General features: G+C 33.8%; 1 protein-coding gene across 1 annotated transcript in view; it reads right to left on the minus strand.

The window, feature by feature from the left end:
- The window catches only part of LOC111086734, a 61,648-nt gene that overhangs the window by 25,135 nt on the left and 15,435 nt on the right, over nt 1-21,078 (minus strand). The window contains exon 2 of the mRNA XM_022390782.1: nt 6,270-6,332. Coding sequence (XP_022246490.1) covers nt 6,270-6,332 — 63 coding nt within the window. The remainder of the gene's footprint in view (nt 1-6,269; nt 6,333-21,078) is intronic.

Here is a 21,078-nt window from a genome sequence, read left to right on the forward strand (position 1 = left end):
AATCGTAGACAACGAAATGTGTAAATACACTTGTACATAGGCCGTACTTTATAAAACTTTAACTTATGTTAGCCCTAAGTTCAATAAAGAGAAAAATTAACACTGTAACCTATGTACGTTTTTTTTTACTTTAGTTTAATTATTACTAAATTTTACTGTACTTAATACTATCGATAAATGAACTTATACTGTTATTCTACGACCTAACATCAAACCTTTTTTAAAACTTTGATAAGTTTTTAATATTCTGTTGTACAAAATGGTTAGTAAAGTATGTCTACATTCCCCTTTTGTTGTTACTTCTTGTTTCATACAGCAATTGTAGCGATTTGATCACTCAGCTTTGTAGCTCTCTGTCGCAGGCAGACTGTTTGTCGTCGAATTAATAATGCGCATGTGCGGTTTTTCTTGGGGAATCATTCTAACTACGCATGGTTGTGCAGCAGGTTCTCGGTCAGAAAGGGTAACGGTCGTACATACAAACAAGCAGGATAACAGTATAGATAATATAATATATAATAATTATACTTCACTCAGATAATCTAGTTCACACCATAGCTGTTGTTGGTCATATAATTGATGATATGCAGAGTCACTAAGACCACTACTATGCCTGTTGTATCCTAGCCGCCCTGATTAGCACTGATATAGTGCGAAAAACCTGTTCGACACAGGATATAGCAGATGTAGTGTGGTTGACATATTATTCAATATTTTTCTTTGCTTTCACTGAGGATTTATTAGAACTGTTAATGTAGTTTTCTTCCGTTGATGCTGTAGTTGAACGTCCCGCTCTAGGAAGTAGAAGAGTAACTTGTCTCTTCACCAGTTCTTCTGAATGATAATAAAGTTATTTAAGTAAAAAAATTATAATAATTAATAATTGGTTTTAAAAATACATAAATAATATTGTATTATTCATCGTTATCCTAATTCTGAATAGTAAATGACTTAAATAAATCGGAAAATAATTACACGTCACTTACTTAATTTGGTTCATGCAAATGATAATATAAATAGCGCCTAGACCACTACTACGTCTGGCGTATCCCAGCTGGTCTCTTGAGCACTGGTATTGTACGAAAGGCCTCATCGGCACTGGATATGGCAGATATATTGTGTTCGACACTTTATGTTATATTCATATTTGCTTTCACTCTTAAGTTCTTAAAATAAATAGAAAATACAAAAAGAAATACAGCTTTCAACTTTTCAGAGAGCGGTTTGAAATGTAGATCTTAAGTAATAATTCAAATATGGGAATATATGTTGTCAAGAAGATTTCTTTTATGTCTTACCAGTATCATCACAAGATATACTTTATTCCGAAAATTAAATTCTTAACAGGCACTGGAAATCGGATAGTAAACTTTAAACGTGTCTGTACCACAAATAGTTAGACCAATAATTCCCTAATAATGTCCAATAGAAAATTATAGAGTAATTTGAGACAAACAACATCATTATGTAATTATAGTATCCCAATATTATTTAATGCACATAATTGCCTGAAAAATATCTGCTTGTTTTGTTATTAAGCTACATATAGCTACATGGCTACATGGACTACCAAGGGTATAGGAGCCCGGATTTTAGTGCTCAAAGCCTTCAGACTTACCGCTCAACCAACCGGGGAGAAAAAATATCTATGCATTTTTTTTAATGCAAATAAAAATTTAAATGAAATAATTCAAAACGTTTTTTCTGCTTTGATTTGAACTTAAGCGAAGCATAAATAGAAATAACTTATCTATCTCACTAAACAAAACAATAACGTTCTATACAATAGGGGAAATACTATTTTAGAAAGTTATTCATTGATTTACTGCTTGTAATACACTTTGAATAAAAGTACTATCTTAGAAAGTTATCCATTGGTTTACTGCATGTAATACACTTTGAATAAAAGTACTATCTTAGAAAGTTATCCATTGGTTTACTGCATGTAATACACTTTGTATAAAAGTACTATCTTAGAAAGTTATCCATTGGTTTACTGCATGTAATACACTTTGAATAAAAGTACTATGTTAGAAAGTTATCCATTGGTTTACTGCATGTAATACACTTTGAATAAAATCAAATGAATAGAAGGAAAGTAAGCATCTGGTTAATGAGTGATGAAAAAACACATTAAAGGACACTTGATTACCCATTATAATCTACTGTAAAGATGTAATAGAATAATGCTTAGATTGTTCTCTGATGTTTTTAGCTTCATATAGATCAGATCTAGTCAATCCTGATCTGTCTAGCTAGATATCCTCAAAGTAGTTAGACCTAGTTAATCCTGATCTGTCTAGCTAGTCATCCTCAAAATAATTATGCCTAGTCAGTCCAAAATAGCCTCATTACTCCATGTAGAAATCATCATAGTGGTTAAATCTAGTTAGTCCACTGTTGCCTCATTACTTGAGCAAAACATCATAAAAGTAGCCAAATATAGTTAGTTCCCTCAGCGGTCCAGTTAATTATAATTAAATAAGGTCAGATCCAGTTAATCTAGAGCTGTCTCAACAGTCTAGCTAGGCATAATCAAAGTGGCGAGACCTAGTCAATTTGGAGTTATTCACTAGTCCAACTGACTAGATCTAGTCAATCCAGAGATCCTAATTAGTTCAATAAGATATAATCAAATTAAGTAATTCTAGTTAGTTTGGAGAGGTTTTGCCCAAAATCACTAAGTTCTCGCAATGTAAACGAGTAGAACGATGCAAGATAACTAGATGTTCGTTGGAAACAGTATCATGGAGTGAAGGTCTGACTTCCACGGAGTTGAGACAAAGAAAGAGCTAGAACACAAAACGGTATTAAGTAGCAACCTTTATTAACAAACACAAATCCAAGTTAAAACGGCGGTTTTTAGAGTACTCTGTGGAAACTTGGCAGATTTTTATGAGTTTTCTCTCAGTATTTAAGGTTCACAGCTTAGCTGTGAACCAAGAAGTGTATACAAGTGCAAAACAACTGGAACTCAAATCGCCAAATGCTTACTAAGCTGAAAATCTAAATCAAATAAGGAGCCTCAAAGATCTATCTAAGAAAGAAGCCCAAACAAGAACAATATCTTGAATCTGTTAAAACTCTACAATCTGTATCGGCTGAAAATGGCCTTAAAACAGAAAAAAACCATAGTAATATATATACAAGATACTCTCTCTCTAGGCGCACACCATCCACATGACTGAGGGCCACTCTCAAGTTAACAAGGGGATTCAAATCTCTTAGAACACCACCCTATTAACTATGAGAAATAATAGCTGTCGCTAACATTAACTACAGTAATCCTTCCAGTGAATCACCCATGACATCATTGCTGATTCACTCAGTCCCGCGAATAACTAAAGCGAGGAAAGATTAGTGATCATCCTTACAGACGTTCTATATTAAAATCAACACAAAGTATACATAACTTTTGAAAACTTCACCTAGTAATTGAAAAGGCAGAAAAATATGGTGAGCTCCGCATGACACAGTTTCATTAGTTGAACTAGATATCATCAAACTAATTCGATCTAATTGGTCCAAACACATTGATCCAACTAGATATATTAAAATCAGTCACATTCAGTCAGTTCAAAGAGCCTTATTAGTACAAATAGCTATAACTAAAATAGCTAGATTTAGTCACTCCAGAGATCCTCATTAGTCCAACTACATACAGTCAAACTGACTAGATTTAGTCAGTCCAGAAATCCTCATTAGTCCAACTACATACAGTCAAACTGACTAGATTTAGTCAGTCCAGAAATGCTCATTAGTCCAACTACATACAGTCAAACTGACTAGATTTAGTCAGTCCAGAAATCCTCATTAGTCCAACTAGATAAAATAATAATTATCTTGAAATTGTACGATCCATTTTGATAAAAAACAACAACAACTTCTAATTAAATGGACAACTGTAATTACCATTTTTGGTTATAACAGAGATTAGCAGGTACGGCCTGAAACGGCTGTTTGTAAGAACCTAAACGTATTGGTTTCAGTGTGATTATTCCGGCGATAGACTGATATACGTCGGACACATTCGAGGCTTTTCACAAATAGTATGTACTCTTCGTCTTTGAGGCCTGGCATAACCTGGTGGTTAGGGCTCTCGGCTCGCAATCTGTGGATCGCGGGTTAAAATCCCCGCCATCGAACGTGCACGTCCTTTCAGCCATGGTGCGTTGCGTTATATAGTCACGGTCAATCACACTATTCGTTGGTTAAAGAGTAGCCCAAGAGCTAGCGGTGGTTGGTGTTGACTATCTGCTTTCTCTCTCATTTGTCACTGCTAAATTGGGGAGGCTAGTGCAGATAGCTTTCGAGTAGCTTTGGGCGAAATTCAAAAGAAAGTAAACAAACAAACCAAATATTCTCAAAATTCCTCACATATATGCGTTTTCGGAGTGCATTTGGTTTAGGCAATAGAAAGATAACTTTTGTATATATATATATATTATTATGCTCATCCAGTATTAGAATATTCTATCACGTATTTTTGGAATACACATGTGAGGATTTGTCATTTGAATATTTCAATGTGAACAATAAAAACGCGAATTACAAAAAAAAGAAGGTTAAAATCATCCTTAGATTCTCTAACCAACAAAATAAGATAAAAAATGAGCTTAAATTATCTTAATCTAGTTTGACAGTTTTGGAATATCTAATGTTTTTTTAATTCTCTGCGTTCACTTAGCTTGCTGCGATAATATTATTATACATCACTTATAGTTTATCATAAGGAAAATTTCTAATATTCTGGCTAAATATTTAAGAGCTCCTCGAGTTAAAGAAAATAGATCCCTTAAACAGGTGGACGTATGTTGTTAATTAATTTGATTTGTGCCAGCAAATGGCATATACTAACTATTGAACATCTTTGTACCAGCAAATGGCATACATTAAATATTGAACCAGAGCGAATAAGCTACACCCTGTCGTTCGTGATAAATATTTGCTTGCCATTTTTCTAAATAAGATAATATCAACATAGTGATACTGAATCCTAAAAAAAAAAAAAACAACATTCTACCATGTAAGTTTAGAAGCAATCATTCTAAAACTTGTTTTATAACTTCACAGTGAGAATCAATCCCCCACCCCCTCCCACAAAAACAAAAAACAAAAACAGTTTAAATATAAAAATAGAATGTTATAACGAACATATTTATGGATTTTCCTTCCGGAAATGTTCAAAATATTTTTAGAATTCTTAAATAGTTGCATGAGTCGAAAAATATTATTAAGTATCCTAATATCCTCTGTTTCTTCTGCCTCAGGAAGATAAAACATTATTTTATTTTTCTTCTTTGGACAACAATGTATAGACAAGTTGAAGGTGCGTTATCAACGTTCTTTCGACAAGTTCAGCGTGAAAAAGGGCAACTTTTTCAAAGTTGTTCGTTGATTGTTTGTTTTCGAGCAAAGCCACATTGGGCTATCTGCTGTGTCCACCGCAGGGAATCGAACCTCGAATTTTAGCATTTTACGTCGATAAACTTATCTCTCTCTCATCGGGTATCTTTTTCAAAGAAAATTGAATTACTAAAACAAATATATTCTGAACAATGCAATCTAAGGCCATCTAAAGGTTTTAAGAACCGTAATATCATAGTTAAAGATTTTATTAGACTTAAAGGCCTTACAACATTCTACGGTAATTCCAGTTTTTCCTCTATCATATAACAAAAAACATTAAAGTTCCTTTTTTGTTTCTTTTTTCTTGAAATTACCCCTGAAATAACCTGTTCATTCAGTGAATTAAAATCGGATACAAAAATCTTATAATTTAAACCTTTATATAAAATAAGCGTCTTATTACCTAACTTGAAACAAATACTAGATAAAGAATAAAAACAAGGCGTACATGGCGTATCTCATGTGAACGTAGTAAAAAATATATACATATTGGACAAACCTCCCGTTCTTGGAAGTTAGACGCAAAGAGTTTGTTTGTTTTGAATTTTACGCAAAGCTACACGAGGGCTATCTGCGCTAGCCGTCCCTAATTTAGCAGTGTAAGACTAGAGGGAAGGCAGCTAGTCATCACCACCAACCGCCAACTCTTGGGCTACTCTTTTACCAACGAATAGTGGGATTGACCGTCACATTATAACGCCCCACGGCTGAAAGGGCGAGAATGTTAGGTGGGACGGGGATTCGAACCCGCGACCTTCAGATTGCGAGTCGAGAGTCCTAACACCTGGCCATGCCGGGCCTCCATCATAGTTTAAAACTAAACATAAAATATATTTATTCTATAGCAAAATGTTTCTTACCTCCTCGTCACGTGACTTAGCCATCTCAGGTTCATGCTCTTCCAGTTTTACAAGAAGTTTGTCCTGTTGAGAAAATTAAAAGTTGAAGCAAACAAAGAACATTTATCAAGCAGATTTGGTGTTGAGAGATCAAACATTGTTTAATGTTAAATGTACTTATTTTTGAGCCTATAAGCTGTTTATATGATGCATTTGTTAGTTTTATTAGAGTATGCTATTTTAATGTTAAGCCTACTTATTGTTGAACTGCTGTATTCATTTAAGATCGAAAGATCATTGTTTAATAAAACATTTTGACTTACAATGATTTGTTTAAGAGAACATCCAAACTAATTTTCTGAGTTGAATTACCATGTTGATTGTTGAAGAGATAATTAAGCTACTTCATTCATTTAAATTATAATGATTTGTTTAATTAAGAGAACAACAAAGCTATTTTACTGATTTATGTTACAGTGATTATTGTTTAGAAGTATAACTAAGCTGCTTTAATGGCTTGATTTACTGATTTCTTTAAGAGAACAACTAAGCTACTTTACATATTTGAGTTTTAATGATCGTTGCTTAAAAACATTTCATTATTTTCAATTACAATGATCATCGCTTAAGAGAACAACAAGCTTATTTATTGCTTTGATTTACATAGAACATTGTTTAAGAGATTAAATAGGGATATTTATTGATTTGATCATTGAATAAGAGAACAACGAAACATTTTTATTGCATTCAATTAGAATGATCATTGTTTAACTCAGCAATAAACTTATTCATATTTTTGAGATACAGTGATCATTGTTTAAGAGATCTACTAAGCTGCTTTATTGACTTGAATTGCAATTATCATTTTTAAGAGAACATCTAAGTGTTTTTATTGCTTGGATTTACATAGACCGTTGTTTAATAGAACAACTAAGATGTTTTATAGATTTGAGTTACAATGATCGTTATTTGGGAGAACAACTATACAGTTTTATTGATTTCAGTTAAAATGATTTGTTTGTTTTTAATTATGCACAAAACTACACAAGGGCTATCTGTGCTCTGCCCACCACGGGTACCGAAACCCGGTTTCTAGCGTTGTAAGTCCGCAGACATCCCGCTGTGCCACTAGGGGGGGGGCATGATTTATTTAATACAAAGCTAAACTACTTTGCGTATTTGAAGCAAACACAGAAAAGTTATCAAGCATATTTGGTGTTGAGAGATCTAACATCGTTTTATGTTAAATATACTTTTTTTTGAACCTATAAGCTGCTTATATTGTGTATTTGTTAGTTTTCTTAGAATATTGCAATTTTTGTGTTATTCTACTTATTTTAGAGTCTTTGAGTTATTTTTTCATTGCATTTGGCACTTTCTAAAAGTAATAATATTGTTTTATGTCAAATGTACTTACTTTGTATTACATGAATTCTTATTTCGCTACGTTTGGCAGTTTTATACATGTAATATCTAGCACACGCTCTTACACAATCATTGGTCCAATAGAAACATAGGAAAGCGTTACATTATTTTTATTCAATTTAAAAACACACTCAAAAACTGTATTTCATAGAAGTCACCGGGAGCATAAGTCGTGAGTTTCTATAATAAATGCCATTAAATGTAAACCACACTTTACTTTAACGGTGTTTTCCATAAATGTCACAGAACTGATTTTTGAGTATATGGTTTAAAAGTGAAGATTAGAGTTCTATGATTTATTATGTATTGCTGTTGTTGTTTTTTTTACCATTAGTGTTTACATAAAATGGCTCAATATTCTTTATTAATCAAATACAGTAGTGCTTTCATCGGAATGTTAAAATCCATTTATATATATATATATATATTCAATTAGAATATGGGATAAGTGTGATGTAAAAGCTAATTACGAAGGATATTGTTGTCATTGATCTCGGAAAAGTAATTGTAGTTAAAAGAGGAGTGTCACATCTTTGAACTCAAAAGTATAAAAGAACTTTTGAGAAACTACTAACTAATCGTATAGTGCGTTTGTATAACAAATTTCAGAACCCTCCATATTTAATTTCTACTTTATCACTAGCAGGAGATAATTCTCTTCTCCTTTTTTAAACTTTTTAGATATGAAACTACGTGTTTAATTTTATAGTATCGTATTTTTATTTCTTTAAACGTCTAAAAATATATAAATAAACAATTGCATTAATGTTGAGAAAAAATTTTAAACCTACTTTGGAAGATTATGTAATTATTAGAGTTGGAAAATTATCCTTATTTTAATTTTCAAGATATTTTTTCGGAGTTGAAATTGAAAGTGTAGTTGAGGCTGAAGTACAAAATGCGCTAACTAATTTGAGACCGGTTCGAACGAACTGAAATACGATAGATAATTACATGTTTTCTATTCAGAACCGAGGAGGTTTAGTGGCTATCATTATGCTTAAGCGTGACATTTCAATACAGCATCTTCTATCAAAAGCCCTCTCGCACTGAAATTGTCACCAGTAAAATGAATTTCTCTTTGCAGCAATCCATGTCCGAGGCTTATGATATTTTAATAAAATAGAAGATACTTAACACGATTTACGAGTAACAGGGCTATCTTCAAATCATTTTTCTATGCTTGATTTGGTTTGTTTTGAATTTCACGCAAAGCTACACGAGGACTATCTGTGCTAGCCGTTTCTAATGACTGAATATATTTTAAATGCGATTATTAACTCGAGAGCCCAAAATAAATGAAGCTCCAAAGAGTGTCTATTCTTGCTATATAGTGTATTTTCAATACCCGACATAGTACCTTCATTATCAGTGGCTGATGTTCAGTAGACGATGCTCTACGCGGTTTCCAACAACGTTTTGGTATGAAATCATTAAATAATTTCTGGAAAATATCTACATACAAAAAAAGACCTAGCCTGGCCTGGCGGTCAGAGAGTTCTACTCTCACGCAAACAGCGCTTCGCAGACTCGAAACCCTTTCAGCCATGAGGGAGTTATAATGTGCCAGTCAATCTCACTATTTATTGGTAAGAAGTAGCCAGAGAGTTGGTGGTGTTGACCAGTTGCCTTCCCTCTAGCATATCAGTTCAAAATTAGGGACGGCTAGCACTGGTAGTCTTCTAGTATATTTACGCGAATCTGAACAAACAATAATCAATTGACTAGCAGAACACATACATCTTGTAATAGCTTATAAACTTAAAGAAACTCGTATGAATAAAATTTCAGAACCATAAATATTTTGAGAAAGCCTTGTTTTTGATTAGCTTAACGGACTGCAACATGTTTTAGTAGAATATTCCAGAGCTCATTAATGGGGGTCTGGTATTAAAATGTAAAACTGAATATCGTAAAATAGAAGGTTCAATAGAATGTATTTACAGAGTCTGAAACAAGTCAGACTCAACAATTACAGCAAAAGAAACTGGGGACAATTTTTCCAATAGGCAATGAAAAACAATTTTATTGTACAACAGTAAAAACGTGAAAAAAATATAGCTGGTGAAATTCAAATTTCCCCTTTACACTTGCAGTCGGTTACTTTGTGACATAGTTTCTGGACAATAGAAAAAATGCTAATTTGTAGCTAATGGATAAAAAAAATGCTAATTTGAGCAACACCGAGCGAATTTTGACCAAGAAGTAATTTTACTTAGAACTGTATTACAAATTTAAGTTCTCTTGAGACCTTAAAAAAATTATACATCATCTAATGTCACGTGGTATATCCAATTAACAACAACAAAAAATAAAATTAGTTTACGATTTCTTGGTTTTCACTTATAACAGATAAGCTAGATAGATCACTCATTCAAACCAACTAAGTGAGTTATGGTGAGCAACCACGTGTGTAAAATAAACAAGACCTGCACTAGACCTTCAAACTTCTGAGATTGCTAAAGGAAACGTTTAGCGAAGTGAAATTCAAGGTTGGGTACATTCTGTCCGTCTAGAACTTGTAACAATGTGCAGAAACTTGTACTAAACGTTTCATGAAATATGTGTGATTAAAAACGTATTCATATTTTATGTTGTAGAAAGGTTTAGCTTATGATATTACAATAAATAGCTAACAGAAACTTATCATTTGCATAAGCTATATAAAATACCATATTCATTTAATTCTCATGTGAGTTTCATAAATATATTAATAGCTTGTTTGTTTGTAATTAAGCACAAAGCTATACAATGGGCTAACTGTGCTCTGCCCATCACGGGTATCGAAACCCGGATTCTAGCGTTATAAGTCCACAGACATACCTCTGTGCCACTGGGGGGCATATTAATAGCCTTATCAATATTTTGCAGAAACTATATATATTCTTACTGTGTGTGTGTATATACATATATATATATTCTTACTGTGTGTGTGTATATACATATATATATATTCTTACTGTGTGTGTGTGTATATACATATATATATATTCTTACTGTGTGTGTGTATATACATATATATATATTCTTACTGTGTGTGTGTATATACATATATATATAATCTTACTGTGTGTGTGTGTGTATACATATATATATATATTCTTACTGTGTGTGTGTGTATATACATATATATATATTCTTACTGTGTGTGTGTGTGTATATACATATATATATATATATTCTTACTGTGTGTGTGTGTGTATATACATATATATATATTCTTACTGTGTGTATGTATATACATATATATATATTCTTACTGTGTGTGTGTGTATATACATATATATATTCTTACTGTGTGTGTGTATACATATATATATATTCTTACTGTGTGTGTGTGTATATACATATATATATATTCTTACTGTGTGTGTGTATATACATATATATATATTCTTACTGTGTGTGTGTATATATATATATATATGTATGATGCTTGTTTTGTTTTGCGCACAAGCTTCAAAAATGGATTATCTGCCCTTTGTCCATGCGTAGATCGAGCTCTGAATTCTAGCGTTATTAGTCCACAAGCTTTCCACTGAGCAACTGGCAGACATATATATATATATATATGACATTTACATGATAAAGTAAACCATTTTAACTATGGCTTACCACAAAGCCACCAGGGAACATAGATAAGATGGCGTTAATCACTTTAAGTCTGGTTCACTGCTGAGTCACCGGGGGCATATATTTGATGGCGTTAATAATTTTAGCCCTGGTTATAATCTAATGGTGGCAGTAAATAGGCTTCACGCTCAGCTGTCATCTAAGATTTGTTTATCAGAAATTCAGCAGAGTTTCAGAACTGGCTTCAGCAGTTTAGCTATCTTCACTGTTAACAATTTAAAAATTCACTTCGTCATACTTGGACGACTATAGATAAGAATAACTGTCACTCTTGGAAAATAATGAACTTGATTAATATACTACTGATTTATAATGTGTCAATTACTCAATTTAACGTTAATGATAGTAATGTTAGGTTACAATAAATAAGGTTTAAGCTTTAGAACTGTTATTTAAGGAACATTAAAAAATACATCTTTGTTTTTGCTCTAACCAATGTAACTACTATTAGTTTTCCTTTCATGCGTAAATATAAAAGAGCAAAACTTTGTTGTTTAGATAGTGTTTTTTTAAAAATTAAAGTAGCTTTTTTTAAATACATATTGGTTCAAGCGGACGTTATTTGCAAGGCTTAGTCGTTTTATGCTGATATCAAGCTTCGTAAGTTCATTTAATGTGAAAAAAAAACGTGCAATGAAATTGCCAGCAAAGGATTATTATGAAAAATGTAAAGAATATTCTATTTCAACGTATCCATTTCAACAACTGGGGTTAAGTACGTTATACTAAAACGATTTTGGAGCCTCACTACGTTGTTACAGTCCATGTTTGTCACGTCTGGTCACGCTCTATCTGATGATCGTGCATCTTGATAATAACCCTACAGCGTAGCTTTTATTGAAAAAGGCACCATTTTAAAGTCCATGTTGCCACGTCTGGTCATGCTCTATCTGATGATCGCGCATCTTGATAATAACCCTGCAGCGTAGCTTTTATTGCAAAAGGCACCATTTTAAAGCTGCCACGTCGAAATTACGCCACTCTTCCCTGCTAACTTTATGTAATCTGTCTATTGTACTAGGACCTAGTGCCAATGTAAACAGTCAAATCCCACAGATATCTATAATTGATGTATCTGCCCACTTTATCGGCATGTTTTCATATGAAATAGCATAAATACCTATTTTATTTCCAACTGCTTGAGATATTCAACGGTTGACGAAAGGTAATGACTGGAAACCTTATCGTGGTGAACCCAAACCAGTTGACTTTGTTTCCAGATGAAGATCCTTCTTGATTGTTTTGCATACTGGTGACTGCGGCACATGGGCGGCTTTTGCCAGTGATGTTTGTGTTTATAGTTTCTCACCTGCAACGAGATGCCGCACTTTACGTATCGCGGTAAAGATACGACTTGTTTCAGGTCTCTTTCTGGATGGTCCTGGTTCCCCAAGTGGAACCATATCCCTTTGTTTTTCAATGTCATTGGAAAGATCATTCCTGATATGAACATACCTTTATGATCTGAATGTATGAATATTTTCTGTCACGAAAGGCTGTTACATATTATTTCCAAAAGGGATCAATTTACTGTGACATTACTTTACCTACAAAGCATATTTTTTTCAACACACAAAGTTACATAATACGCTATTCTCTTAGGAATTCAAACACCGGATTTTAGCATTGTAAGTTCAGAAACTTACCATTGATCCACTGAGGCATTCATGTAATGTCAAAATGTAATTTTGATACACGCCGTTCCACTGCAACTTTATGTCGGATATGGTTGTCACATGACTTGCTGGTTTGCATATTCAGAATTGTTCAATATAATGTACTCAGCCCTCTATATATGTCGTACGTGGGTTGAGTTTAAATACACTTTCTTATCAAAGAGCAGTTATTATCTGAATACTGATATATCTATCAAGCTGATTCAGTAACAATTGATTGTTCGGTTCTCCTTTTCAATAGCGTTGAAAAGCCGAAAATTTAGCTATTTTTAGTGGAATTAATCATTCAAGTAAATATTTACCATCTTATTTAAAACTCGAAAATGTGTTATTCAGAATTAAAACAACAATTCTCTTGCACAAAAGCTAGGATTCATTAACTTTGTCAAAGCTTGATTTACAGTTAATCGTAGCTTGACCACAAAAACACATAAAATGTAAATGTTTAGGATATTTTAAAATATTATTGGTTACAACTAACAATTATTACAAGTGACACTTTAAATGAAGTAAAATATAATTCATCATTCAAATCAGTTTCTTGAGAATCAACAAAGAAAGACCTTACGGACTTTTCTCTACGTTTAAATACTATTATTTGCGAGTTCAGTTCATTGTTGTTCATAGTTACTCTCCATCATATCTGAGGGTGTTAATCTTTTCTGATTTTGGTTTTATAATGTAATATTTTTTAATGTTTTTTTAAATGTAAACATGCAATTTTGTCGTAATTTTAAGACATCATAAAATAAAACCAGTCGTAAGTAGACGTTGTTGTAACATAAAAAAAAAGCGACAGCAGTTAAATACTACTCATAAACGGACAGGCGAGATGAATTAAACCAAAAACATTATTTTAGAACGGTTATACAGTTACAATCAATTTTCTTTAATTGCATAGAATCTTCTTCTTCTACTTAAACAAGTGATGTATTCGATATCTAATTGCACAGCGTAAAACTAAACATGAGCGGTGACGGCTTTCAAAATAGGATGGAATTACAAGAGTAAATTACAGCTCAGAGTAAGGCATACACTTGATAATTACGTACAAATACCTATACTATAACAGGTTTAGTTTACAAAGATTTGTTTGTTTGTTTGTACTTGAGCACAAAGTTACGCAATGGGCTATCTGTGCTCTGCCCACCACGGGTATCGAAACCCGGATTGTAGCGTTGTAAGTCCGCAGACATATCGATGTGCCACTGGGGGCACTTTACAAAGAACTACGTGACGCCAAACATAACGTATGAGTTATCTTATGCTTCAGTTACAATGCTAAGATGAACATAATGTCGAAGAAAATAAAATCTTACAGCCTTGCTAAATATAAGATATCTTGTTGAATTATTCCTTTTATATTCTCACCATGAGAATATGATTATCGCCTCTAGTGTGTACGTTTCACCTCTTCTTTTTCCCGTGTAATTAATAGTACCTCGGTAACCCTGTGTAGACACGGGTCATCAATCAAAAGCAACATCAATCATAAATTTCACTCCCATCGTCATAAACTTCCGTTATAGATCACCAATGTTTTTCCTTCCAAGTGATTTATCAACATAAAACTATTCGTGTCAAGAAGAAAGAAAAAAAAAGAAAAAAGGAGAAAAAAAAAGAATAAGAAAACATTAAGACTATCAGGGTTATGTGTGCCCATAAAAGTTAGCTTATCAAAATGGAACTACGGATATCGAATCCATCTACTGAATAAGCGCTGATCGTAGACTTGTTGGAAAACGTCTTGAAAGAAGGCTGGGAACTTATTTTCAGCGATTAGAATTGAGACCATAAAAGAAAAATATTACAACAACAACAAAAAAGAAAAACGTTTCACCGAGTTAACTACAACAGGCCTGAAGATGGCGTGGTTAACCTGGTGAAACAATGTTGTAAAATGTTCTTTTAAGTTCTAAATTCTAGTCCAGCGTTGTCAATAAGTCCTTTAGTTACTGGCTGGAGGATGAAAATTACATTGTTATAATATTTAAGAAAGAATACTAAAAATATTAGATATGCCGAATCAGTAATTAGTTCTTTAATGCAAATTTGGCGCTATAATATCTCTCAAATTTATATAATGGAACTTCACCAATTCTTGTTGTGGCTATTTAGCTTATTTTTATAAGATATTTTAGGGTTCACAGTTCGTAAGAGTTTTTTATTGAGCAAAGATTCTTTGTGATCATGTAAATTTTCATTTTTAGGTTTATTTTTTGCGATCGTTTTAAAAAATTCGAATCAATCATTGATCGCAACACTTCTGACACTAAGAAAAGATCACATATTTTTATAAGATGTAGAACTATCACAATTCTCTTGGAATGACTCCCTCCTTAGTTGATATTCTCGGTCTGGCGGTCATGATCGTGCACTATCTTATCACCAAGCAAGCTTGTCGCAGAACGGCGAGGTCAAACGTAGACACGTTAACAAACTTTGCATACACCCTCCACTCTACATGGAAGTCAACTTCCAAGGCTTTCAAGCAGAATAAAGGTTCAAAATTACACAAGAAAGCACAATGAGACTTGATATATATATGTGGTTGAATAAATAGGATTGCTATGATTTTAGGTATTTTTTTGAAACAATGTTTAAGACAACAGCGGATTATTTCGAGTTGTGGCTAAAAACGTGTAAACTTTTGTGACCGCCTTCATAGTGATGCAGTGACTTTGTGACCGCCTTCATAGTGATACAGTGACTTTTTTGTCATTCATGACCACAGTCTTCACTTTGCGGATGAGGGCTTTAATCTGAATTGACTTGAGATATGATTTTGATAACGGTTGCTGTCCTAAAAAACAACTGCACGAGTTTTCCCGCTCCCATGTGAGGATTTACTAAAGGCTACCTTCTTCGAAAAATTTTGGCTTTTCGTTGTACATACTTAAACAATCCCGCTATACGAATACCGTTTCTCGGAAAGAGTTATGACAGAGTCTCAAGTCACAAGTCTTTTGAGATGGCCATGCAATGTCGAATATTCGAAAATTCACCATAAACCCAACATATGGATATTAAAAATGTCGCCCGTGGCGTCACGACTCGCGTTAGCGGCGATACTATTACATTAGCATATACAAACCGTTCTTACAAAGTGCGATTAAACCTCTGATTGTCTTAAAGATTTTTACAGAATAATTTGATATAAACATTTGTAAATTTTCTAATCTGTTTTCTTAACTAATATTAGCACCAGTTCTCAAAGCCACAGTGCGCCCATTAATCCTTTCACCAACTGTTATACCTTTGGAAGGTTTAGTTTAATAACCAACAAGCCAATTTATTCATCCAAAATGACTTCGGTTATGAAGAGTTTTTGTCATTTTCACAGAAAATAATAACGAACTTTAAGATTCTAGAACAGTTCTTACTTATTTCCAATCATATTTATTGCTATATTTTTCAACTGAAATGGTATAATGTGTATCCATGTGTCAAACATTCACGCAAATTTGAAAGACATTTATAAAACTATTTGGCAAAGATTGACAAAAATATGTTTTTTAAAAAAGTAAAACTTTCTGTTGTTATCTTGACAGAAAATACAATTAGAAAAAGACATTTCTAAGTAGAGTATTGTTTGTTTGTTTTCATAATTGAAAATAGTTAGTTAGTTATATAGTTTCATCATATACACAAAACTTCATCATAGTTTGGTTTGGTTTGTTTTGAATTTCGCGCAAAGCTACACGAGGGCTATCTGCGCTAGCCGTCCCTAATTTAGCAGTGTAAGACTAGAGGGAAGGCAGCTAGTCATCACCACCAACCGCCAACTCTTGGGCTACTCTTTTACCAACGAATAGTGGGATTAACCGTCGCATTATAACGCCCCCACGGCTGAAAAGGCGAGCATGTATGGTATGACAGGGATTCGAACCCGCGACCCTCAGATTGCGAGTCGTGTGTCTTAACCACCTGGCCATAACGGGCTCTAAGTAGAGTAATAATATGTATGAACATTCTTATGTACCTAACACCTAAACCATATATTTTAACATTAGGCTGAGCGCGGTTTAATGGGTGGTCTGCTGAGCTGTGGATCTAAAGCTCTGTGGTTCGCGTCTCGTTATCGAAAAAAAAAAGCCACAAAAAAACTATAGGACCGTAGATGTGTTATAAGAATGACGGTCAAATACAACTATTCAGTCTGACAAGAATAGCCCAAGACTTGGTAGTGGGTGGTGTTGACTAGTTGCATTCCCTCTAGTCTGTCACTTCAGAATCAGAAACGACTGCCCCCCAGTGGCACAGCGGTATGTCTGCGGACTTACAACGCTAGAATTCGGGTTTCGATACCCGTGGTGGGCAGAGTACAGATAGCCCAATGTGTAGTTTTGTGCCGAATTACAAACAGAAACGACTAGCAGTTTTGAAGGGAATTCAACACAACAAACAAATATTCTGATAAATACAGGACAATACCAGTCATCATTCAAACATATCAATAGCTGAGTGTAAATTTTATGCCAAAATATATTTATTGTTAAAAACTGATTGTCTTAACATCTCATTGTTTTGGGTTTTTTTTTACATCATTCACATATATATTAGTTTTATTTGTTGTTTATAAAAGTGCTGGTTGTTCATCTGAATGACATATATTCAATGGGATAAACGGCCACGTCACCGACCCTTATGATTCAGGCTTAGCAGTCCCTAAGAGTGAACTGCGGACTAGAGCGAAGACAATCAGTCGGCAGCATCCACTGTCTGAGGCGGTTACTCTTAACCGAATAGCGGGATTGACTGCCTCTCTTATAATGCACCCACAGTTAAAAATGCAAAACGTACTTGTAGGAGCCACGTCTTAAACCTGAGATACTTGTATTTCCAATTGTACACGATAACTTCTAGGCCACGGCCTAGATATGCTAACTACTGGGCCACGGCCTAGATATGCTAACCACTAGGCCACGGCCTAGATATGCTAACCACTAGGCCACGGTCTGGCCTGTTTACAAAATTATCCGCTAGCATTGCATTATGTAGTGAAGCAGCGATTAATTTAGTGTACATATGTTGTATGTAATGTACCGACTATAGTGTACGTTTTCTTTTATTTTATGTAATGAAAACTACGCTTATTTTCGTCATAGTTTAACAGTTGTTACAGTCATCGGTTTTGTAGGCGCTAACAGAGCTTCCAATATAAGCTCCAAATGACACATTCATTACTCATTCCAGTGTAGTTTTGTGAACAATTAATTAACACTAAAGGAAACTCTCCCAAGTTACAGTTTTGTTTTATTATTTGACAGATGTACATCTACTACAGCTGCAGACAGTACTACAGCTTGAACATTCAACATTATAACAAAACTTTACGAGGACAATTATCGTGGAATTGGTGATTACAGCTAGTTGAGCGTGAACTAATATGTGTAAAAAGCACTCTTTACAGAACACTATTTAATTTTTCTTGTTTCAATATGCGACACTATTTTTGTTGTACTTAAACCACAGAATAATACACACACAGAATAAATTTATGAGGTTTAATGGCAACTCCAGACGTAGTGTAGGAGAAAGAAAGTCATGACTTATAGTTATTTGTAGAGGTGTTCATAAACGATTTAGTTTCTGTAACTAACATTGTCGTTATTTAAATAAAACATTTAGTTTATTCTGATGTATAAATAGAAATATTTCTAAAAGTTGTTTATTTGTTTCAGAATTTCGCACATGCTACACAAGAGCTATCAGTGCATAGCCGTTACTATTTTGAACTGATAGAGTTGAACGAAGGCAGCTAGTCAACATCAACCACTACCAACTGTTGGGCTATTCTTGTTTAACTGAATAGTGGCATTTGACCATTACTCTCTTAGCGCACCCTAGTTTCTAAAGTGCGGAGTGCACTAACCCTCGGGTTTACTATCCAAGCCATGCCCGGCCTTTCTAAAACTTTAATTCATATAAACAATCAATTTTTACTAGGAGTAAAATTAAACGCATTTTTAAAAAGTGCGCCACCATCTTGAGTGAGTAGGTATTTACTTACGTCATAACATATTTTTAAATTATACATACTTCAATGGTTTATTGATATTAAAATCTGAAACATCCACAAATACATATAAATATAAACAATGAAATATAAACTCACGGATTTAAAAAGCTGAGTTACTTAAGTGTTTGATTTAGCGTTATATATACTATAATTTAAGTAACTCTAAAATCAAACCCAATAGTAACCCAATGATTATTGAATATGTCAAGGAAACCTCTGAAGCTTTGAAATGTGCATGAACACCAAATATTAAAGTGTAAAATTTCTCAAAGTTACCGAACTATAAATATAGATATAAAAAATCCTAAATGTCTCACTAAGTATGGATTAAAACAACACTTAATATAGAAACACTGAAGCTGTAGACTGTGAATGGATTTAAATACTAAAGTGTCGCACTGCGTTTAGATCGAAAAATCAATTATTGATTGATTAGTATAAACGCTGAAGTTTTGAAGTTTCTTTGGAATAGAACATCAATAACTATTAAATTAGAAAACCAATTAATAAATTATTGAATTCTGAAAGAACACACAAGTGCAGACTGTGCCTGAACCAAAATAATAGAGTGTCGGAGTCTGAGTGAAAAAACAACAAAAAAGAATGTTAAAATAGTCAAAAAATAAAACAGTCGAGTGTCGGACAATATCTATATGAAATAAAACAATAATGTGTCGAACTATGGTATGGAATAAAGCAAAACTGTGTTGGAGTGCTTAAGGCATGAAAATATCACCCAGCTTACACAACCATATACATTTCATACTTGCAAAACTAAAAGTTTCTGGTGTTCTAATGTGAAATATTATAAATAATGTTGATTTCGTCTGCCAATTCAGCCCTATATATAGGTTTTATTTTTCAGTCATGGATACTGCCTGCTGTTTCGTGTTATCTTCCTTTTGTACGTGGTGACTGCTCTCCACTGTCACTTGGAGAAGAAATATTTCCCGATACTTTTTGATTGATTAGCTAGAGAACGTGGAGTGTGAAGTAGCAGTTTTGGAGTTTTTAGCCAGATTTGTTTTTGAGAATGAAGGAGCTAAGACATGGTATAGAAGAGTCGTTCTTGTTCCAGTGTTTAACTCCAACCTTGCTAATCGTACCTTAAGTTCACTTTTAAGTAAAGTTTATTGTCATTCTCTTTCATTAAAAACAGATTTATTTCATTTACATAACATTTAGCTGTTATCTCGAAGCAATACAGTTCTATCACTATCACGATTAGCCATACTTCAGTTTTTCTTCAGATTTTAGCTTCAGCTTTTTGTATTTTGTCTCTTTCTTCCCACCTGCAACAAATCACTACACCTGTCGTTCCACGTATTAGGTCCATTGATCCCTTGCTATTGTGAAGATAGGACAACTGTGCGTTTGATTAATCGTTGGAATATCACAGCACTATATATAAAGAATTGGACTGTAGATGGAACAAAAAATATGGTGTCGCTTAACACATGGAACGAAACGACAGAGTGTATGACGTAAATGATGCAAAACAATATAACATCGCAAGTGCGTGTAATAAAACAATAATGTCAAACAATTTATGTAACAGCAGAAAATTGTGTCAGACAATGTATGGAACAGATATATGGCTAAACAACGTGATCAAATACCCAAGGCTCAAGCCTAGCCGTCTCTAACTTAGAGAAGGGCAACCAGTGAGCAGTATTCGTCCCAAGCCATCTCTAATTTAGAGAAGGGGAACCAGTAAGCAGTATTCGTTCCTAACCACCTCTAATTTAAAGAAGGGGAACCAGTAAGCAGTATTCGTTCCTAGCCGTCTCTAATTTAGAGAAGGGGAATCAGTAAGCACTATTCGTTCCTAGCGGTCTCTACTTTACAGAAGGGGAGCCAGTAAGCAGTATTCGTTTATAGCCATCTCTAATTTAAAGAAGGGGAACCAGTAAGCAGTATTCGTTCCTAGCCGTCTCTAATTTAGAGAAGCGGAACCAGTAAGCAGTATTCGTTCCTAGCCGTCTCTAATTTAGAGAAGGGGAATCAGTAAGCACTATTCGTTCCTAGCGGTCTCTAATTTACAGAAGGGGAGCCAGTAAGCAGTATTCGTTCA

The sequence above is a fragment of the Limulus polyphemus genome, unplaced genomic scaffold (genome assembly GCF_000517525.1).
Source record: "Limulus polyphemus unplaced genomic scaffold, Limulus_polyphemus-2.1.2 Scaffold1373, whole genome shotgun sequence".
Taxonomy (NCBI): Eukaryota; Metazoa; Arthropoda; class Merostomata; order Xiphosura; family Limulidae; genus Limulus; species Limulus polyphemus.